The 22,597-nt window shown below is 39.3% G+C and overlaps 1 protein-coding gene across 1 annotated transcript in view; it reads right to left on the bottom strand.

The window, feature by feature from the left end:
- Positions 1–14,624: 14,624 nt before the first annotated feature.
- The window catches only part of LOC134221951 (uncharacterized), a 49,136-nt gene continuing 41,163 nt past the window's right edge, over positions 14,625–22,597 (bottom strand). Inside the window, exon 2 of the mRNA XM_062701116.1 lies at positions 14,625–14,919. Coding sequence (XP_062557100.1) covers positions 14,625–14,919 — 295 coding nt within the window. The remainder of the gene's footprint in view (positions 14,920–22,597) is intronic.

The following is a 22,597-nucleotide window of genomic DNA, read 5'->3' as shown; positions in this document are numbered from 1 at the left end:
TGTGTACATTGTGAAACATTGAATAGAATATGTGTACGGAGGATGTTCGCGGCTATCCAAGAAATACCTGAAGTGGAGGTCTTCAGGTCTACACGCGTAACCAATGATCTACAGGCCTGTTTTGTAAATGTAATATTTCCATTGTAGTATATATAACAGAATCTGCGTATGGAAGACGTTCGCGGTTATCCAAGAAATACCGGAAGTGAAGGCCTTCAGATCTACACGCGTAACCAATGATCTACAGGCCCACTTTGTTAATGTAATTTTGTTGTGGTACATATAATAGAATCTGTGTATAGAAGACGTTCGCGGTTATCCAAGAAATACCTGAAGTGGAGGTCTTCAGATCTACACGCGTATCCAATGATCTACAGGCCTGTTTTGTAAATGTAATATACCCATTAGGGTGGCTCAAAGAACACTTTTTCAATTTTTTGATGGGCTGCCTTCTTATTCGGTTCTATGTATTGCCTGGTGCTGTGGACAAAATTTCAGCCAAATCGGTCAACGTTTTGGCAGTGCTAAACTCATTGGAAGTTTATGTGGAAAAATGTATGCAGAAACATCGAGAAAGAGTGATTTGCAGTTGAACGGTACAGTTAACGATGAAGAACTATGATACTTACTCATTCAGTTCTCGTCGAATTAAATACAGAATGTTATGCTAAAAACCGCGAGAAGATTAGAGTTTATTAGGCAAAGATATTAGCATTTTACTGGAGTGTTGTATGCGTGAATTTATTTCTTTTCAAAGGTAAAAGAAACGAAATTTGCTCGAACCCCACTACAGAGAAATGCTAATAACTTCGCCAGGCAAACACTAATCTTTTCGCGGTTTTCAGTATAACATTCTGTATTAAATTCTTCAGGATCTGAATGAGTTCTTCATTGTAAATTGTGCCGTCTAACTGCAAATCACTGTTTTTGGATGTTTCTGCATACTTTTTTGCATATAAACTTCCAACGAGTTTAGCACCGCCCAAACGTTGACCGATTTGGCTGAAATTTTGTCCAGAGCATCAGGGCATCAAATAGAACCGAATAAGAGGGCCCATCGAAAAATTTCGAAAAAGTTTTTCCCATACTGATTTGAGCCACCCTAATACCCATTGTGGTACATATAACAGAATCTGCGTATGGAAGATCTTCATGGTTATCCAAGAAATACCGGAAGTGAAGGCCTTCAGATCTACACGCGTAACCAATGATCTACAGGCCTATTTTGTTAATGTAATGTACCCATTGTGGTACATATAACAGAATCTGCGTATGGAAGACGTTCGCGGTTATCCAAGAAATACCTGAAGTGGAGATCTTCAGATCTACACGCGTATCCAATGATCTACAGGCCTGTTTTGTAAATGTAATATACCCATTGTGGTACACATGATAGAATCTGCGTGTGGAAGATCTTCACGGTTATCCAAGAAATACCTGAAGTAAAGCCCTTCAGGTTTACACGCGTAACCAATGATCTACAGGCCTGTTTTGTAAATGTTTCGTACCCATTGTTGTACATATAACAGAATCTGCGTATCGAAGACGTTCGCGGTTATCCAAGAAATACCTGAAGTGGAGGTCTTCAGATCTACACGCGTAACCAATGATCTACAGGCCTATTTTGTTAATGTAATTTTGTTGTGGTACATATAATAGAATCTGCGTATCGAAGACGTTCGCGGTTATCCAAGAAATACCTGAAGTGGAGGTCTTCAGATCTACACGCGTATCCAATGATCTACAGGCCTGTTTTGTAAATGTAATATACCCATTGTGGTACATATAACAGAATCTGCGTATGGAAGACGTTCGCGGTTATCCAAGAAATACCGGAAGTGAAGGCCTTCAGATCTACACGCGTAACCAATGATCTACAGGCCTATTTTGTTAATGTAATGTACCCATTGTTGTACATTAGGGTGGCTCAAAAAACACTTTTTCAAATTTTTTGGTTGGCCGCCCTCTTATTCGGTTCTATTTGATGCCCTGATGCTCTGGACAAAATTTCAGCCAAATCGGTCAACGTTTGGGCAGTGCTAAACTCGTTGGAAGTTTATATGGAAAAATGTATGCAAAAACATCCAAAAATAGTGATTTGCAGTTGGACGGCACAATTTACGATCAAGTATCATGATACTCATTCAGTTCTTGTAGAATTAAATACAGAATGTTATGCTGAAAACCGCGAGAAGATTAGAGTTTAATAGACAAAGATATTAGCATTTTACTGAAGTGTTGTAGGGATGAATTTATTTCTTAGGTAAAAGAAACGAAATTTGCTCAAACCCCACTTCAGAGAAATGCTAATATATTAGCCGGGCAAACTCTAATCTTCTCGCGGTTTTCTGCATAACATTCTGTATAAAATTCTTCAAGATCTGAATGAATATCATAGTTCTTCTTCGTAAGTTGTGTCGTCCAACTGCAATTCACTGTTTTTGGATGTTTCTGCATACATTTTCGCAAATAAACTTCCAACGAGTTTAGCACCGCCCAAACGTTGGCCGATTTGGCTGAAATTTTGTCCAGAGCATCAGGGCATCAAACAGAGTCGAATAAGAGGGCGGCCCATCACAAAAGTTGAAAAAAGTTTTTCCCATACTAATTTGAGCCACCCTATTGTACATATAACAGAATCTGCGTATCGAAGACGTTCGCGGTATATCTACACGCGTAACCAATGATCTACAGGCCTGTTTTGTGAATGTAATGTACCCATTGTAGTTTATATAACAGAATCTGCGTATGGAAGACGTTCGCGGTTATCCAAGAAATACCGGAAGTGAAGGCCTTCAGGTCTACACGCGTAACCAATGATCTACAGGCCTATTTTGTTAATGTATTTTGTTGTGGTACATATAACAGAATCTGTGTATAGAAGACGTTCGCGGATATCCAAGAAATACCTGAAGTTGAGGTCTTCAGATCTACACGCGTATCCAATGATCTACAGGCCTGTTTTGTAAATGTAATATACCCATTGTGGTACATATAACAGAATCTGCGTATGGGAGATCTTCACGGTTATCCAAGAAATCCCTGAAGTGAAGGCCTTCAGGTCTACACGCGTAACCAATGATCTACAGGCCTGTTTTGTGAATGTAATGTACCCATTGTTGTACATATAACAGAATCTGCGTATGGAAGACGTTCGCGGTTATCCAAGAAATACCGGAAGTGGAGGCCTTCAGATCTACACGCGTAACCAATGATCTACAGGCCTATTTTGTTAATGTGATGTACCCATTGTGGTACTTATAACAGAATCTGCGTATCGAAGACATTCGCGGTTATCCAAGAAATACCTGAAGAGGAGGTCTTCAGATTGATCTTCAGTTACGCATGTAGATCGAAAGGCCTTACTCCAGGGATTTCTTGGATGACCAAGACTATATGCTGTGAACGCATTCTGTTCTTTGTACTACAGAGAGCATGTACCATATTTGAAACCGGAAAATTGATCTTCAGTTACGCGTGTAGATCGGAAGGCCTTACTCCAGGGATTTCTTGGATGACCAAGAACATATGGAGTGAACGCATTCTGTTCTTTGTACTACAGAGAGCATGTACCATATTTGAAACCGGAAAATTGATCTTCAGTTACGCGTGTAGATCGAAAGGCCTTACTCCAGGGATTTCTTGGATGACCAAGATTATATGCTGTGAACGCATTCTGTTCTTTGTACTACAGAGAGCTTGTACCATATTTGAAACCGGAAAATTGATCTTCAGTTACGCGTGTAGATCGGAACGCCTTACTCCAGGGATTTCTTGGATGACCAAGAACATATGCTGTGAACGCATTCTGTTCTTTGTACTACAGAGAGCATGTACCATATTTGAAACCGGAAAATTGATCTTCAGTTACCCGTGTAGATCAGAAGGCCTTACTCCAGGGATTTCTTGGATGACCAAGAACATATGGGGGTCGTACATATTACGTAAGCAATTTTCTGGGTTCTTCGACCCATCCTCCCCCATGTAAGATTTTTTTCATACAAATGATTTTTATTTATATGAAGCGTGAGATATTGGCCGTCCCCCTCCCCACATAAGTGCTCACGTAATATGTGTACGGCCCCATACTGTGAACGCATTCTGGTCTTTGTACTACAGAGAGCATGTACCATATTTGAAACCGGAAAATTGATCTTCAGTTACGCGTGTAGATCGAAAGGCCTTACTCCAGGGATTTCTTGGATGACCAAGATTATATGCTGTGAACGCATTCTGTTCTTTGTACTACAGAGAGCATGTACCATATTTGAAACCGGAAAATTGATCTTCAGTTACGCGTGTAGATCGGAAGGCCTTACTCCAGGGATTTCTTGGATGACCAAGAACATATGCAGTGAACGAATTCTGTTCTTTGTACTATAGAGAGCATGTACCATATTTGAAACCGGAAAATTGATCTTCAGTTACCCGTGTAGATCAGAAGGCCTTACTCCAGGGATTTCTTGGATGACCAAGAACATATGGGGGTCGTACACATATTACGTAAGCAATTTTTCTGGGTTTTTCGACACCCCTCCCTCCATGTAAGATTTTTTTTCATACAAATGATTTTTTATTTATATGAAGCGTAAGATGTTGACCAACCCCCTCCCCGGAAAGTGCTTACGTAATATGTGTACGGCCCCATACTGTGAACGCATTCTGTTCTTTGTACTACAGAGAGCATGTACCATATTTGAAACCGGAAAATTGATCTTCAGTTACGCGTGTAGATCGAAAGGCCTTACTCCAGGGATTTCTTGAATGACCAAGAACATATGCAGTGAACGCATTCTGTTCTTTGTACCATAGAGAGCATGTACCATATTTGAAACCGGAAAATTGATCTTCAGTTACACGTGTAGATCGGAAGGCCTTACTCCAGGGGTTTCTTGGATGACCAAGAATATATGCAGTGAACGCATTCTGTTCTTTGTACTACAGAGAGCATGTACCATATTTGAAACCGGAAAATTGATCTTCAGTTACCCGTGTAGATTGGAAGGCCTTACTCCAGGGATTTCTTGGATGACCAAGAACATATGCTGTGAACGCATTCTGTTCTTTGTACTACAGAGAGCATGTACCATATTTGAAACCGGAAAATTGATCTTCAGTTACGCGTGTAGATCGAAAGGCCTTACTCCAGGGATTTCTTGGATGACCAAGAACATATGCTGTGAACGCATTCTGTTTTTTGTACTACAGAGAGCATGTACCATATTTGAAACCGGAAAATTGATTTTTAGTTACGCGTGTAGATCGAAAGGCCTTACTCCAGAGATTTCTTGGATGACCAAGAACATATGCAGTGAACGCATTCTGTTCTTTCTATTACAGAGAGCATGTACCATATTTAAAACCGGAAATTTGATCTTCAGTTACGCGTGTAGATCGAAAGGCCTTACTCCAGGGATTTCTTGGATGACCAAGAACATATGCTGTGAACGCATTCTGTTCTTTGTACTACAGAGAGCATGTACCATATTTGAAACCGGAAAATTGATCTTAAGTTACGGGTGTAGATCGAAAGGCCTTACTCCAGGGATTTCTTGGATGACCAAGAACATATGCTGTGAACGCATTCTGTTTTTTGTACTACACAGAGCATGTACCATATTTGAAACCGGAAAATTGATTTTTAGTTACGCGTGTAGATTGAAAGGGCTGACTCCAGGGATTTTTTGGATGATCAAGAACATATGGAGTGAACGCATTCTGTTCTTTGTACTACAGAGAGCATGCACCATATTTAAAACCGGAAAATTGATCTTCAGTTACGCGTGTAGATCGAAAGGCCTTACTCCAGGGATTTCTTGGATGACCAAGAACATATGCTGTGAACGCATTCTGTTCTTTGTACTACAGAGAGCATGTACCATATTTGAAACCGGAAAATTGATTTTTAGTTACGCGTGTAGATCGAAAGGCCTTACTCCAGGGATTTCTTGGATGACCAAGAACATATGCTGCATCCACAACTCGAGCACGACGCTACGCTATACCGTTAATGACATCAAATATCCGGATGAGCAGCTGTGAACCTCAAATTTAAATCGCAACCTCGTCCGTCCTGAAATTACGCAATCTTACCTTGAGTCGCCATGAGTATACTGGTCTATGCCCCCTTTCCCTTACTAACTGTTGATAATAAGATGATAGCGATTGTAAATATCATAAAGTCTCGGCTCCGTTAAGTGTTATACACGCCTGAGCCTGTCAAATAAACGAAATAGATAAAAAAAAGAACATATGCTGTGAGCGCATTCTGTTCTTTGTACTACAGAGAGCATGTACCATATTTGAAACCGGAAAATTGATTTTTAGTTACGCGTGTAGATCGAAAGGCCTTACTCCAGGGATTTCTCGGATGACCAAGAACAAATGCTGTAAACACATTCTGTTCTTTGTACTACAGAGATCATTTTCCATATTTGATATCGGAAAATTGATCATCTACGTATCCTTTCTCCACAAGGAGCATGTACCATACTTAAAACAGGACTGCAAATCTTTGTTCCTGAGCTCAAGCCATTTCTTGGATAACTGGACGATTTATCTGTGACTTTATGCAGAATAACTATCATTTCGGTCAATTTTGAAAGTCAAACTTAAAAGTTTATTTTCGGTTCCAGTTAACAAAAATTTCCTATTGCAATCCCATTTCGACCGCATAAAAATGGTTTCGATTGTGCTGCCATTCAGTCAAATGCCTCAGTCTGTCAAACAACTAACACACATGCTTAACATGTACGTGGGTAGTGCTGCCAACAGATTTCTGTTGTGAAATTATTTCTCCTGTTTCAAACTTTTGGAATAGTGGAAAATTTTAGTGTGAATGATGAGTGTGTATGAAAAATATTTATTTGGAAGACTTTTCTTTTATTACACTAGCGGAAAATAATTGAAAAACCCACTTTTATTGACTGCATGATGTATTATCAGATGTGTAACATAAGATTATTGCAGTTCAAACCGCCAGTTTGGCAACGCGTTTTTCGACTATAAACAAGGCGACGAAGAAAATAAATTTCAAACGCTCTAAAGTTTGAAAAAACAGATCATTTGAACGCCTTTCGGAAGTTATTTTGCAATTATTATTCACTTGAGCAATAAACATTGCTTTTATTTAGTGCGCAGTGAGAAATTTATGTGAAAAAGTGCGGTGAAAATCAGTGAATTACGTTGATTTTGGTGACGGTGTTGCGCGTCTTCTACAGCAGTGAACGAACTGGATTTTCCTTCGTCGCACGGATAACGTAGGAAATTATGCAAAAGTCAGAGCCGCAAAGTTAAATTTAACTGTATTTCAAGTAAGTAACACCGGAATGTAATTTAAATGAATGCAGATCGTAGTGTACACTTTTTTCTATCTCGCCAGATGATTAGCTCATTATTTTAGTTTACGATTCGCGAGTATTTAGTGATTTAGAATTTGATATGACGAATGCTAGCGCCATGGACGAATTAGCGCATAACCCTATATGGTTGTGCAGTTCGTGAACGTAATGTATTGCCTGACAATTTTTAATTCGATTTCCTGAACCAGCAAGAGAACCGTATTTGGAAGTGGATCGAACTTTTCATTTGGTGCGCCTACTGCGAAGCTGATTATTCTCCTCTGAAATATGAATATAATATAAGCGATATAGTTCTCGTAAAATGGATTTTTTTAAACACACCAACATTATTTATTCTCGCTATTTTTGTTAGATCTTTTTACCAAAGGATGCGGGATCCCAACGAAAACCGCCCATCAATATCCTCATTGGTGAAAATACCTTTGCCGGGATCAAAAAATCAAGTGCAGTGCCGTCACATGTGTATGGAAAATATCTAGGTTTATATATATGACTAGGTTTATGATATCTGTAGCTTACCTCACTTACCTGACTGAACCAAGGATTTATATCAGGATAATTGCTTCATATTCGATGAAGCACTTATAAGAAAATGTTTTGCCATGGTGTGGACTCGGGTTAGAATGGCAAAAATATGATCAAGTCTGCTTACGTTATCACAGATTGCGGTAACTGAATAATGAGGTTAGTTTTACTATGACAGTTTCAATACGTCTATAGTAAACTCTGCCATGATTAGGTCATTATGAACTCAATTGTTGTTTGTTTTACTATGATATTGTTGCATATGGTCATAGTAAAATTAAAAGCATGTGAATAGTTAATGGTACCACATGATTTTTCTCAGTGTAAACACATAAGAATGAATTTTTGTCTGTCTGCCCTATAGACTCGGAAACTAGGGCTGATTCAAGTATGACGTCCACTACTTTTTGGGATTTTCAGACCCCCCTCCCCCCTCTGTCACGCTTTTTTGTATACCTAGTACAAGTACTGTCACAAAATTTTAGACCCCCTCCCTCTTGTAACCTTGGGGGCAGCAGGGACAGCAGGGACAGCATGGACCATGTCCAAGGGCTTGACGACCCCTCCCCAGCTGTCTGTGAGTCAGGGAGAACTGCCTAGGGCGTGGTGGGATTTAGCAGTGGGCTCTGCTAAAATCCCTCCCAAAAAAACACAAGTGCCCGTAATCAGACTCTATCAAAGCGACTGTGTGCCGCTTCAAAAGCACAAGCCCAGGGAGTGCCAATTGGCATGGGGAGTGCTCTACTTCGGTAGGGTAGCGCGTGAGCTGCTTCGGCAGGGAGTGAGTGATCTGTTTGTGCTGAGGCAGGAGTGTCATAGCGCGTCGCCGCTATTGTCACCTCGAAGCGCAGCAGAAGTCTGAGTATGGACTGCACATGCTGAGGTAGGAGTGTCGTAGCGTAATATCTGTAGGCCCAGGCAGTTACCGCTATTGACACCTCGAGGCATGGCAGCGGAGCGCCCGGGAGAGCATCCAAGTAAGACTCAAATGGTGTGAATGGTGTGCGAGCACCCAAGTCAGTCTCGCATGGGACGGGTGCCTGTGTGAGCGATAATGAGCGAGTACGTTTAGTACTGCCATCCCCCATAAGTAGTACTGGGAGGTAGTTCCTGGGGGAAACGATGGTGGAGCCCAAGGGAGTTTAGTCGGTATTACCGGTATGGTCGAGTCCGACACTCCAGTACACTTCCGTGTGGTAGTTTGGCAACTACAATGCACGTGTACTGGGTTAGTGTGTAAATGCATTCTCCCTCTCTATACCCTGTGACATCATTGTAGAGCAACCCCCTACTGAACTGCCTTTGCGCCACGCCGCCGCCGCCGCCGGTGGTTTTTGCTCACGCCGCCGCCGACGACGATTTTGGGTCGGCGCGCCACCGATCATAATTTTGCCGCGCCGATGACTAATCGCAATAAAAAAATCAATTAACTTGAGTCGAGTCGAGTAAAGTACGAGACACAGAACATGGCCTTACAGTTGAGGACGAAATACGTATCTGTAAAACAATACAACGTAGTGGAATTGATTGGAATATTACTAAACTCGTCTTATGATAGTTCATAAATGAGCATTAGCATGAGTATGACGGTGTTGAACTTAATCTAGAATTAAAAAAAACACCTAAATAAAGAATTTAAAAAAAAGCATGGTATGAGCATGATTGACCGCCCACGATTTCTAATTCGTTATTGCCAGATCAGCTGTAATTACACAGAGAACCAGCAGATGAAGTTTGGGACTAACATCATCTTCAATTGAAATATTTTGGCTTTTTCAGTCTGATATATTCAAACAGGTTTATATTTGCATTGCCCGACGTTTCGGCCCGTTTATTGGGTCTTTTTCAAGGGAAAAGCTGTCTGCCGTTCTTCGTACACTTAACAACTATAAACATATATGCTAGGATTGGAGCTTCTGGTATTTGAACACATAATTTGACTGTCATTAACATAATTTTTACATTAGATGAGACACTGTTTAACATCAATACACTGTACACTTACACTGTACAGTGTATTGATGTTAAACAGTGTCTCATCTAATGTAAAAATTATGTTAATGACAGTCAAATTATGTGTTCAAATACCAGAAGCTCCAATCCTAGCATATATGTTCATAGTTGTTAAGTGTACGAAGAACGGCAGACAGCTTTTCCCTTGAAAAAGACCCAATAAACGGGCCGAAACGTCGGGCAATGCAAATATAAACCCGTTTGAATATATCAGACTGAAAAAGCCAAAATATTTCAATAAATACCCCAGTCGAACTGTAATCAGATAATCTTCAATGTGTAAGAACTGGTGACCTAACAATAAGCAATACCAGCGCCGGCCGTGTCCGAATGCAGGTCAATTAAGGAATAGGAAGGAAATTGTTGACGTGATACTCGCTTTGATAAAAGCCGACGAGTCATCTGCACTTCCACGAGAAATCACTAGGATGTTGGATATATGGGGTAGGGAGTGTGGCAGGGTTCGTTTTGGTAAACCGTCTGCCGTGTATAGCGTGTAGTTTGATTTTAAAAACAAAAACAATCGAACGAATGCTAATTATTTTAACTATCGACCGCACTGCACAACTGGATGCGGACTAAATTGTCACTTTCTGATTATTTTACTCACCCGCACAATACAGAACAAAATTTCGGTGACCAGCCGATTGTTTTGCTTACCACACAAAGCCCGGCCCACGCGAACTATCTGCTTACTTAGCAGAAACGCGACAAAACAGGCACTCTCGTCTTATGATAGTTCATAAATATTACAATTAATTGCATATTATTCGGCAACTCGGCCGTACGAAAACCATTTTTTTGTTAAATATCTTGGCTGTGCATATGCACAGCATATGTTTCGAAATGGACAAATTGATATGAAATTTGCGAAAAAGAATCCACGTGTCTTGGAGGGACTCGAACCCTCAACCTCCTACTCTCTAGATAGGCGTGATAACCCCTACACAACAAGACCACTTAAAGGTCACGTTTGCGGAAAAGCCATCAGAATCCGAGTACCAACCTCCACCGCGGTTAGCTCTCTTTTACAAATTGAATATTTTTGATGCTTGATTTGTCAAATCTCCACATCTCCACAGCCAAGCGAGTGCACATTGTTTATTAAACGAGAGGATCAGACTCCATGCCCCCAACAACGGTCTGGGCGGGACGGTATAGAATGCGAATTCAATCGCACTCTGCTGTGCCAAAGGCTTGCTTGGCTAAAGCATTTGATGAGTTTGATTGCCTTTACGTAAGCGGTCGCGTGTACTCAGACGACTAATGACGGTGAAAGACCGACACTTGATTACAATTAATTGCATATTATTCGGCAACTCGGCCGTACGAAAACCATTTTTTGTTAAATATCTTGGCTGTGCATATGCACAGCATAGGAGTATAGAACCGCCACCGTTGTCTGCCATATCGCCATTCAGGTGCTCTTCGTAGTGCTGCCGCCACCTTTGGATCACCTCACGCTCGTTCGTAAGAAGGTTCCCGTTTATGTCCTTACACATATCGGGCTGTGGCACGTGGCCCTTACGTGAACGGTTCAACTTCTCATAGAACTTTCGTGCGTTATTAGCGCGGTACAGTTCCTCCGTCTCTTCACGGTCTCGATCTTCCTGCTGGCGCTTTTTCCTCCGGAAAATCGAGTTTTGCCTGTTCCGCGTCCGTTTGTATCGTGCCTCGTTCGCCCTCGTGTGGTGTTGCAGCAATCTCGCCCATGCTGCATTCTTCTCCTCAACTAACTGCTCACATTCGCCGTCATACCAGTTGTTTCTCTAATTCGGAGCCACCAAGCCTAGTGTAGCGGTTGCGGTGCTTCCAATGGCTGATCGAATATCTCTCCAGCCATCTTCAAGAGATGCTGCGCCTAGCTGCTCTTCCGTTGGGAGTGCCACTTCCAGCTGCTGCGCGTAGTCTTGGGCTAGTCTACCGTCTTGTAGCCGCCCAATGTTAAGCCGCGGCGGACGACTCCGACGCGTGTTGATCACCGTCGAGAGTTTTGAGCGCAGACATACTGCGACGAGGTAGTGGTCGGATTCAATATTCGCACTGCGGTAAGTGCGTACGTTCGTGATGTCGAAGAAGAATTTACCGTCGATTAGAACGTGGTCGATTTGGTTTTCCGTTACTTGATTAGGTGATTTCCATGTGGCCTTGTGTATATTCTTACGGGGGAAGACTACCATTCCGCGGGAGGCTGCAAAGTTTATGCATCGTTGGCCGTTGTCGTTCGATACGGTATGCAGACTATCCGGTCCGATGACCGGTCTATACATTTCCTCCCTTCCTACCTGAGCGTTCATGTCACCGATGACGATTTTGACGTCCCGCAGTGGGCATCCATCGTATGTCTGCTCCAGCTGCGCATAGAACGCTTCTTTCTCGTCGTCGGATCTCCCTTCGTGTGGGCAATGCACGTTGATGATGCTATAGTTGAAGAAACGGCCTTTTATCCTCAGCTTGCACATCCTTGCGTTGATTGGCTGCCACCCAATCACGCGTTGGCGCATCTTTCCCAGCACTATGAAGCCGGTTCCCAGCTCGTTGGTGGTGCCACAGCTTTGGTAGAAGGTAGCCGCTCGATGCCCGCTTTTCCACACTTTCTGTCCTGTCCAGCAGATTTCCTGCAGCGCTACGACATCGAAGTTGCGGGGATGTAATTCATCGTAGATTATCCTGTCGCAACCTGCGAAGCCTAGCGACTTGCAGTTCCATGTTCCAAGCTTCCAATCGTGATCCTTTATTCGTCGCCCAGGTCGTTGCCGCCGATTGATCGAGTCGTATTATCTTCTATGTCGTTCGTAATAGTTGTTTTTAAGCTGTTTAGCGTCCCACCTAACACCAGGACTTGGGCTTGTGCGCTTTGAGCGGCACAAGGTCGCTTTGGCGGAGCCTACTTGCGGATACATGCAGCTTTTTATAGACGTTTAACAGGGCCCACTGTTAAACCCCACCACATCCTAGGCAGGCGCCACAACTCGCAGATGGCCTGGGGAGGGATCGTCAAGCCCTTGGACATAGTCCCTGCTGCCCCGACTGATAACTCCATCGGATACTATTTCATTCTACAATTAATTTCAAAGGATTTTCTGGAAGAAATTTCAAAACGATTTCTAAAGAAATCTACGAAGGAATCCCGGAGTCTTTTCGAAAAAACTTTTAAAGAAATCCCTGGAGAAATATCTGAAGGAATTCTTGGTGGATTTTTCAGATTTAGATTTTAGAAAGACTTCCCAAAAGAACTCCTAAAGGAATTTTCAGAGGAATCCATAAAAGAATTTCTGAAGGAATATTTGAAGGAATTTCCGGAGGAATTTTCAAAGGAATTTATGAAAAAATTCTCAATAGAATTTCAGAGGAAATTCCTACTTGTATTTCTGAAATTTCTCCAGGAATTACTTCGGAATTTCTCCAAGTAACTGATTCACAATTTTTTTTCACAATCGTCTAAGAATCACCTCGGAAATTGCCTCAATAAATTGTACAAAAACTCCTCCGGAAATGAATTCCACAATTTGTTTCGGAAATTCTCTCAGATATTCCTTGGAATTTCTCAGGAATTAGCTCGCAATTTCCTCCACGCATTCCTTCAGAAATTTGTTTTGGAAAACTTTGGGAAAATCGTTAGGTTATTCTTTCGAAAATTCCCCAAGAATTTGTTCTAAGAACTGTTTTTGAATTGCTTGCAAAGTTCTAGGGCGAAATTTTCTTAAGAATTCCTGAACAAGTTCCTGAAGGAATATCCGAAGAAATTTTTCAAAGTAGCTCCAGAAGGAACTTCCTCCTTTTCTTGAAATTCCCATAGGATATCTTTCAAAACAAACAAATCAGAGAATAAATCAATTTTAGGTGAAACGAAGTTCGTCGGGTCTGCTAGTATTGCATAAATTTGCTATTAGTGGTGATAATCAAGTGGTGATAAAGTGTGAAAAGTGGTTTACATACTTAATTTGTCGTGTCATACACAAGAAAGAGGAGAAACAGGCGATCCAAAGAAGTAAGTAAAAGTTTGCTATTCGTTTGCTTAAGTCCCGTAGTCTGCAAACGAAAACAAAACTCGCGCTGTATACTACTCTGATTCTTCCGGTGGCTTTATACGGCCATGAGACATGGACGTTAAAGGAGGCTGATCGGAGAGCTTGTCATTTGGGGAAAACCACCCACCAGCATGAGACAAAATCATGAATTACAGTTAATCAAACATGCATGAGAAAATATTGGCCTGCAGCAGAACAGCCTGTACAGATTCGCGGCTCAGCATCAAAATTCTTTCTACGACTCTACTCCACGACATCACCAGTTGTAAAAAAGAAATGTTAAAATTTTACATGCAATTCCCATTTTTATTTTCCCCCCAATAGACTTAAAACTACGTTGTACTTATCTCTAGTGTTTTAAATATGTAAAAGTGTACAAGTGTGTCCCTTCGGCGAGGTCCTCGACCATCCAGATGCAATCTCCAGCTCCCACCGTCTTGTCCACAAAGTTCGTCGCACTATAGCTACACATTCGGTAGCATGCACAAATAGGCCGATCTCAATAGCACTTCCTACTCACTCCATCCGTATACAATGTTCCTTTAACTATTTTTTTGACGACACTCGAAATTACACAATGCTATTAACACGCACTCGAGTTTTAACTTTGTCGCGCTCTACTAGGTGTTGTACGTAGCGATAGTTATTTGAATTGACCACTGGGTCGATGGTACTTGGAGACATCGTCTGGTAGTTAGCAAGTAAGGTGAAATTCACCACTTGACGATCGGTAGTATGATCGTGATATGAGTGGTATCAATTGGTCGTTTTGTGCCGCGTGCTCATCGGTGCAGGTGAGTTCTTTATGTCTCGACTCTTCGGTTAGTCGACAGCTGGTCAAATTGGTGAGACTGGCTTTCGGCTGTTCTGTTGAGATCGCACGGTAAGGCTTTAGTGGTGCAGGCAGGGTATTGCTTCTTGGACATTGCATGGCATACGATCCAATATCGTTTAGCGACAATCTATTTTCGACGATGGGTTCTGTGGTTCTGTTGATGTAGTATTCTGCATACATAGAGAAGTGAACCCCAACACTACTTTAATATTCTGGTGGAATAGCAATCATTCCAAGGCATTCGAACAAAACTCTGTCGCATGCCATCCTTGTGCAGGTGACAAGCTCTCGGAGTGTTTGAGCGTAAGGTGCTGCGGACAATACTCGGCGGTAAACAGGAGAACGGTATCTGGCGGCGTCGCATGAATCACGAATTGTACCAGGTGTATAAAGGGCTGGATATTATTAAGCTTATACAACACGGCAGACTACGGTGGGCTGGTCACGTTGTTCGTATGCCGGAAGAACGTCAAGCGAAGATAATATTTAGTAGAGAGCCCGGAAGAGGTCGCAGGCTTCGTGGAAGGCCGCGTACACGATGGCTTTTTGCAGTTGAAGAGGACCTGAGGGCGCTCAATGTTCAGGGCGACTGGAAGCGATTGGCCCAGGATCGAGTCCAGTGGAGAAGGATACTCCATTCGGCGTAGGTTCATCGAAGAGCTGTAGCCCATCTAGTATCAAGTAAGGGGTTGGGATTTGGGTTTGAGGTTTTTCAGCTGCTCATCCAGGTATTCGACGTAATTCGCGTCGTGGTCGAGTTATGGTTCCTCAGGAAAAAACTTCCGGAGTGCGAGAGCTTCGTGGTACGCGGAACAACAAGATAGAGACAAGTGTGAGTGAGTACATTAAGTACAGCCTATCTCCCAGAAGTAAAAGCAGCCCCGGGAGGAAATTGTGGTTGGATTCCAACGTGAGTTTAGTGAGTAGGGCCAGTCCAGACTGGAATTGTCCAACTGGCACACTTCCGTGTGGTAGTTTGGCAACTACTAAGCACGTGTGCTAGGCCAGTTCTCTATTATAAAAAAAAATCTTCATTTATTTAAGTTCAAACCACAATAATGCCATCAGGCTTACTTTTGGTTACTACGCCAAGTAGTTGAAAACGACTGTATTTCAAGCATGATTATGGAAAACGTAGTATAGACGAATTTCGCGCCAACTCGATCAGTGGTTGGCAGCACCATCTCAGAACCGAATGAAACTTGGTGGGCATAAAGATATGGTATTTCTAAACAACTCTGCATACTTAGTTTTTCAAAAATTGTCAAGAGTAATATTTGATGAGAGCCTAATTTGTTTTCATTGATTTTTTGAAAATCGATGTAACTCTAAAATGACAAGACCTACAAAAATGTGTTGTATGGCGGACTGTCGTGAAATTTCCTGAAGTTTTTTGGAAAAATATCAAAAAAATAAAAAACCGATTTCTACACTGAAAACAATTAGTTTTAAAAATTAAAATCAATACTACAAAAAAAACCTCATCACAGAAATCAATGAATTTTTTTTCTGCAGATGGGTATTTCAATTATCTAACTTTTCTGGGAATAATGTTCCTGTGACATATTTAAGGAAAAAAAGTTTTTCTAACAAAAACTTTTTTCATGTCCATATTGAGTGAAAATTTATCAGCGTGTTTTATGCATACAGCGCCAAATATAGGTTCAGCAGCCTATCATCAACCAACGACACATTTTGGACGTATAAAAATTTGTTTAGGAAGCAATTTAGCATAATCTAACATTAATGTGGACCAACATTTGAAAAGGGCGTATATTTTCCTAGATTGCTTATATCAATGTTACACACAAATGACCAGATTTGCAAAATTGTGGTGTTTGATGGGCTATTGTCTGAACTATAAAATCTGCACGCTTAAAATCAATAACACAGAGATGTGTTTGCATCACACAAAACGGACCTAATGTGGAACATCCCCTAGATGAGCGACAGTTACACAGGCACAAAAATGCCTCGTACGGTCGTGATAACGGTCCTTTTCAACATGTAAACGTTTGTACAGATTCCTTGTTTCATGAGGAACCAAATACTGTTGAAAATATTGAAATCCAAGCTTCAATAAAACCACACGAGCTATTTTTGTGGATGTGTAACTATCGCTCATCTAGGGGATGTTCCGCATTAGGTCCGTTTTGTGTGATGCAAACACATCTCTGTGTTATTGATTTTAAGCGTGTGAAACATAAAAGAGAGTTTCGTTCACCGAGAAAATAAATCAAATCGGGTAAACGCACATTCAAAGAATAATAACCTTTTCGCATTTTTTTTTTCCATTTTTTCTTCAATTTTATTTGTTATTAAATTTAATTTTTATTTCTACTTGAATACTCATTAATTTGTAAATTTACTCGAACAATTCTTCATCTGAGTTGGAATATTTTTTAGCCAGGATTTTATCATGAGCGATTGGTATAAAAGAATGAAACTTTTGTGTGCCAGTTATAGTTTTTGCTTTTTTGACAAGTTCATCAAACTCTTCTGCCATTGTTGAGTGCCATTGTGTTTACTGATATTTTTGTCTGATTGAAAATGTGCCCAATCGTCTATTCGTACAACTCCCGAGGAGTCTTAATAGTAATTTCCATTTCATCCAGACACAAAAGTAACTTTTGTGAAATCGATCGACTTTTTCAAAAAGTCAGTTATTTTGAAATTAATAAGTTAACAGCTTTTGTGTCATGGGTCATTACTTCTGATTAATAAAGCTAACGTTTTCTAATGTACCGTTTCTTTTAATGTAAACTTCGAATGGATGTATTGTTGCCTGGGAATTATACCAACCCTGAGCAGCATTTTGGATAATAAATGGATAATTTTCAGAGAAATCCAACAGTACAATTATATCACTTTTTGTTTTTCAAAAAAGTGTATTGCTGTTTGCAAATAATGTCATGAGTTATAAGTTTATCTGTTTTTTCAATAAAATACGATCCAAAATCATCTACAAGCTTTATAACGGATTCTAAATTACACCGGTCAGTGGTTAGCCTTTGCTGAAAAACAACATCTTCTTTTCCACTATTAAAATTAAATATAATCTCAGTTTCGTTTCGGCAACATTGCCCGTTTCCAAAGCGATTTATTGTTTTATTGTAAACTCAATTGTTTTACGTTAAGGGAACGTATATAAATAATCGTTCTTAATTCAACAGACTGAGAAAGCCAAAATTTAAATAAATGAAGCAAATCCAGTCGGTAACGCCATTACAAATTGTTTTTAAGTTACTTCGATACAAAAAGTCAAATAAAATATAAACCCTTTTAAAATGTTGATCCACAATTATGTTAAATTATGCTAAATTGTTTCCCAAACAATTTTTTATACGTATAAAATGTGTCGTTGGTTGGTTGGTTGATGAAACACGCTAATAAATTTTCACTCAATATGGACTTGAAAAAAGTTTTTGTTAGAAAAACTTTTTTTCCTTAAATATGTCACAGGAACATTATTCCCAGAAAAGTTAGATAATTGAAATACCTATCTGCAGAAAAAATTTCATTGATTTGTGAGATGAGGTTTTTTTGTAATATCGATTTGAATTTTTAAAACTATTTTTTTTCAGTGTTGGAATCGGTTTTTTATTTTTTTGATATTTTTCCAAAAAACTTCAGGGATTTCCACGACAGTCCGCCATACAACACTTTTTTGTAGGTCTTGTCATTTTAGAGTTACATCGATTTTAAAAAAATCAATGAAAAAAAATTGGCCCTCATCAAATGTTACTCTTGACAATTTTTGAAAAACTAAGTATGCAGAGTTGTTTAGAAATACCATATCTTTATGCCCACCAAGTTTCATCCGATTCTGAGATGGTGCTGCCAGCCCCATAGAAGGGTTGGCGCGAAATTCGTCTATATTCAAATATGAAAGTCTTTTTCATTACGTACTCTTTTGCTAATATCTAGGCTTGTTTTGCATTTGTTGCATTATTTTCATCTTAGCACGCTAGATAAAGCCACTTTCTTCAGATCTCTGCTATAAAAACCCGATGTAAATGTTTTCTGCTGACAGATATCTATTGCATTTTGCGTACTATGCTACACCATCACATTTGTAAACGTTCTGTGCCCAGTGGAACCGCATAAGAACACAATAAAGCCCAATCACTGAAACAGAAAATGACACTGTAATGGGCAACGACACGCTGTTCAATGGTTCATAACAATGAGGATTAAAAGGACGAATACGAGGAGGGAATGAGAGTTGAAAATCCTCCATTTATTCGCTATAAGGGAGAACAGTTCAATATGCAACCCTTAAGCTTTGCCGATGTTTTATCAATAAAAACAAAAATACCGAACCATTTCCATGTACAGGTGTGAAATTTACAAATCCAGCTGCATTTCACAATAATCACGTATTCAAAACAACAAGGTTCTTGTGACTTGCCAACGCATTTAAAATATGTTTTAAAATGGGTCTGGGGGAAACAGCCTAAATGGTGGTGTAAAATGTCTAAATTGCATTAGAAATAAAGGGGAACGCATGGTTGTTTGTTTATCTTAGCGGATTGAAGGAAAATCTTACGGGTGAGATGAAAAAATCGAAAATCTTTAAATTTAACTGAAATATTTTTAGTTTAATTTTTTCATTGTAACTAGATAATGAATAACTAATATTCAATTCTAATAGTTATATTCCTTTAGAATTATCACACACTTATTTTTTTTCGCCGAGATCTCAGCATTTTTTGTTTATTTTCCCGAGGTGGACACCGCCGAGTTTCAGCAAACATGATTTCTGCCGAGATCTCAGTAAAAGCAACGCTTCGGTTGCTGAGAATCAGTAATAAACGAAATTTTCTGCCGAGGTTCAGTTCTGAAATTTAATGAGCTCGGTGCCGGATTTTGCCGAGCTCGAAAAAGAAAAACTTTAGTTTGTATACAAAAAGAGTGTTTTTATGAGTTAGGCCATTTTGCCCCGTGGATGGGTTTTGCACTGTTCTCCCCTAGTTAACGAATGATTGTTATTTATCAACTCGGTGGAGCACAGGCACTGCGCTGAGTTGCGAATGCCGTATAGTCAGGTCCAGATGCCTGGTAAACCAGGGGTCTCAACGATGAGCCTCAAAATATCAGAGCTCTATGGTTTATTCAGATAATGAAATAATTTATTGAAATACGGCTATATCAACCAACGTGAAATTTTAATCCGACTCTGAAAACAACATTGGTTATTGTGCTCAACTATCAGAACAAAATAATATCAACTTCGGCTGTTTAACGAGTTAATGGGTTCCATTCAATTGATTTTCTCCAATCACTCGATTGTTGATGGAATTCCGTAATGATTTTTCTGTTACGCACATTTACACATGATTTTTCGACACTGTTGTTTTCACCACGCAATGTTATCATTTGTATCAGAGCTTTTTATTGTAAATGTTTACAAAGATTAATCATGTTAATAAATTTGGGGCCATCCAGAAACCACGTGGTCATATTTTTTAAGATTTTCAACCCCCATGTGGTCTATCGTGGTCATTTGGCAGACCCCCCTCCCCTTTGACCACGTGGTTTTTTTTTCAAGTACAAAAATTAAAAAAAAAAAACCTATGTAACTAAAACATGGTTAATCCGATCAATTTTGAAGATGGACAATTTCAACTGATTCAAAATCAAACTAAAACCCAGCATGGAAATTATAAATTTTCATTATTTCGAAAATTTTGATGATGTTATCATGTTGTAATGTGTATCAGGTATTAGGTTATCTAGAACTCGCATACCTTCGATGCATCATGAGGATACAAAAAAATTCGGACTCGCGAATATGTTATAAAAATTTCGAGAAAAATTTGTAATGGTTTAGAAATTTTCCAAATTATCCCTATATTTTTTAATTTCTTTATTGGTGATTTTTTTAAATACATAATTGCAATTTTTGCTTTTGAAAGTGCTAATTTATTATTGTTCTGTGGAAAATTTTCAACTGTTTATGGAAATTTTGCATTATTTGCAGTAATTCTACATTTATTTAATACTCATACCCTGATTTCTTTATTGACAATTTCCTATTCTATTATGGAAAATTTCTATTTTTTCTCTAATAAATAGATTTTCAATCTAGAGCTGACTCATCTCTCAAAATTTATAATTCTTCATTGAAATTTTATTTTGATATTGACTCGTGGAATCCAATGATGCCATACTAAAAATATTTTCTCGGTCACTCTGATGACTTTCGAATAACTTCCCAAGGAACTTCTATTCCACATCTCAAATATGCTTCAGTAAATGGTCCTTTCATAAGCGACTCATAGAGGAATGAATGTATTATAGATCAATTAACATTTTGGATTTCGGATCATTCGATTTATCCAATTAACCAAATTATGAATGATGGATGATATAATATCCCATTAGGTCCATTGGGTTGATATAACAATTGTTATTTGTATAAGCTACTATAGACTTTTAATTAAGAAAATTATTTTGCGCTTTTTCATGGAATGTCTTTACTTGTCATAAGACGATTGTACCTTGACAGATACGTATTTCGACTTCAACAGTAAGGTCGTCTTCAGTGTTTTGTACTTGACTCGACTTAGGTTATACAAAACTTTTAGGTTTTAAAAAACGTCCTGGAAGTCGTAATGTTTGAACTACTTAATCATTCAAGTCCGTGAACCCAGTGCTTCTAAGGCCCTACAAAAAAGTCATAGTCATTGTGCAACTTGATGTTGACTCAAGATAATTTTGGGTACCTTGTCTCTTGGATCTCATGTTAATGGAAATTAGGATCATATGCATTACAAATGGACATTACAAATGTCATGATTGATCACCCGAGATGTCGTGGGCTGAACTTGAGAGCATTTTGGAGTACCTTGAGCATTTCGTATTCCTGAATATTAATCACTGGCTTAACGTTCAGGATGACCCATCTCAGTCAGAATTATTCAAACATTTCAACTTCATTTGCATGCTCTTAGAATCGAAATCTTCCCAAGGTTTCGGATAGCTGATTTTTCAGGGTCAGTCAAATTTGAGCTCCCATATTTTTTTCTGTAAAGCCAATATCTAGATGAACGATTTTACTGAAGAAAATGGTGGCCTAGCTCTCTTTTGTAATTTAATAGACAATCTAAAACGCTGGGCATATATGACCCATCCGTCCTGAAAGGGTTGAGATTTGTTTTGGAATTCAATTTCAACCGTTATTTTAACACTATTTATTAACCTAGATTGTTTTAGGAATTGGAGTGTTTTTTTTTCTGGAACACTGCCACTTTTTTTCATATCGCAGAACTCTTCTTAGTTCAAAAGACCCTTTTATGAATTTAAAAGCATTTTATTTAGAATTTCATGTTGATTTTAAATGCAAACTTCTCAATGTCTTAACCTTTTTCATACGCACTACATACTAGAATTTTGTGCATTATTGATCGAAAAATTTAATAATTCACCTAAATGTTCTAATTAGGTGCATTATTAAATTTTTCGATCAATTATCCTAATTATTCAGTATCATAAAAACTAGGCTTCTCAATCCTAAATTATTGCCTACATTTATTGCTTGGATTAATTTTAAATTCCAAGATCTTCCTAATTTTCAAGAATAATTATTCTGGAGTTGCAAGGGAAACCCTTCAGAATATTTAGAAGAAATTCTTCGGAGTCTCCACGGAAAAATCTTCAGTATTTCAACGATTTTTTTTTTTAATTCTGTGGAAGAGTTCCGAAAAATGATCGGTAGAAATTTTGAAGATCTAGAAGAATCCGTAGAAGGATCAGAAATGCATATTTACGATGAAAATTCCAATGAACATCAAATTCCGAAGAATTTCCAGTATAAATTAGAAAAAAAA

Source organism: Armigeres subalbatus, chromosome 3 (genome assembly GCF_024139115.2).
Source record: "Armigeres subalbatus isolate Guangzhou_Male chromosome 3, GZ_Asu_2, whole genome shotgun sequence".
Lineage (NCBI taxonomy): Eukaryota > Metazoa > Arthropoda > Insecta > Diptera > Culicidae > Armigeres > Armigeres subalbatus.
The sequence above is the reverse complement of the archived record's forward strand: the minus strand, read 5'-3'. Positions and strand labels throughout refer to the sequence as shown.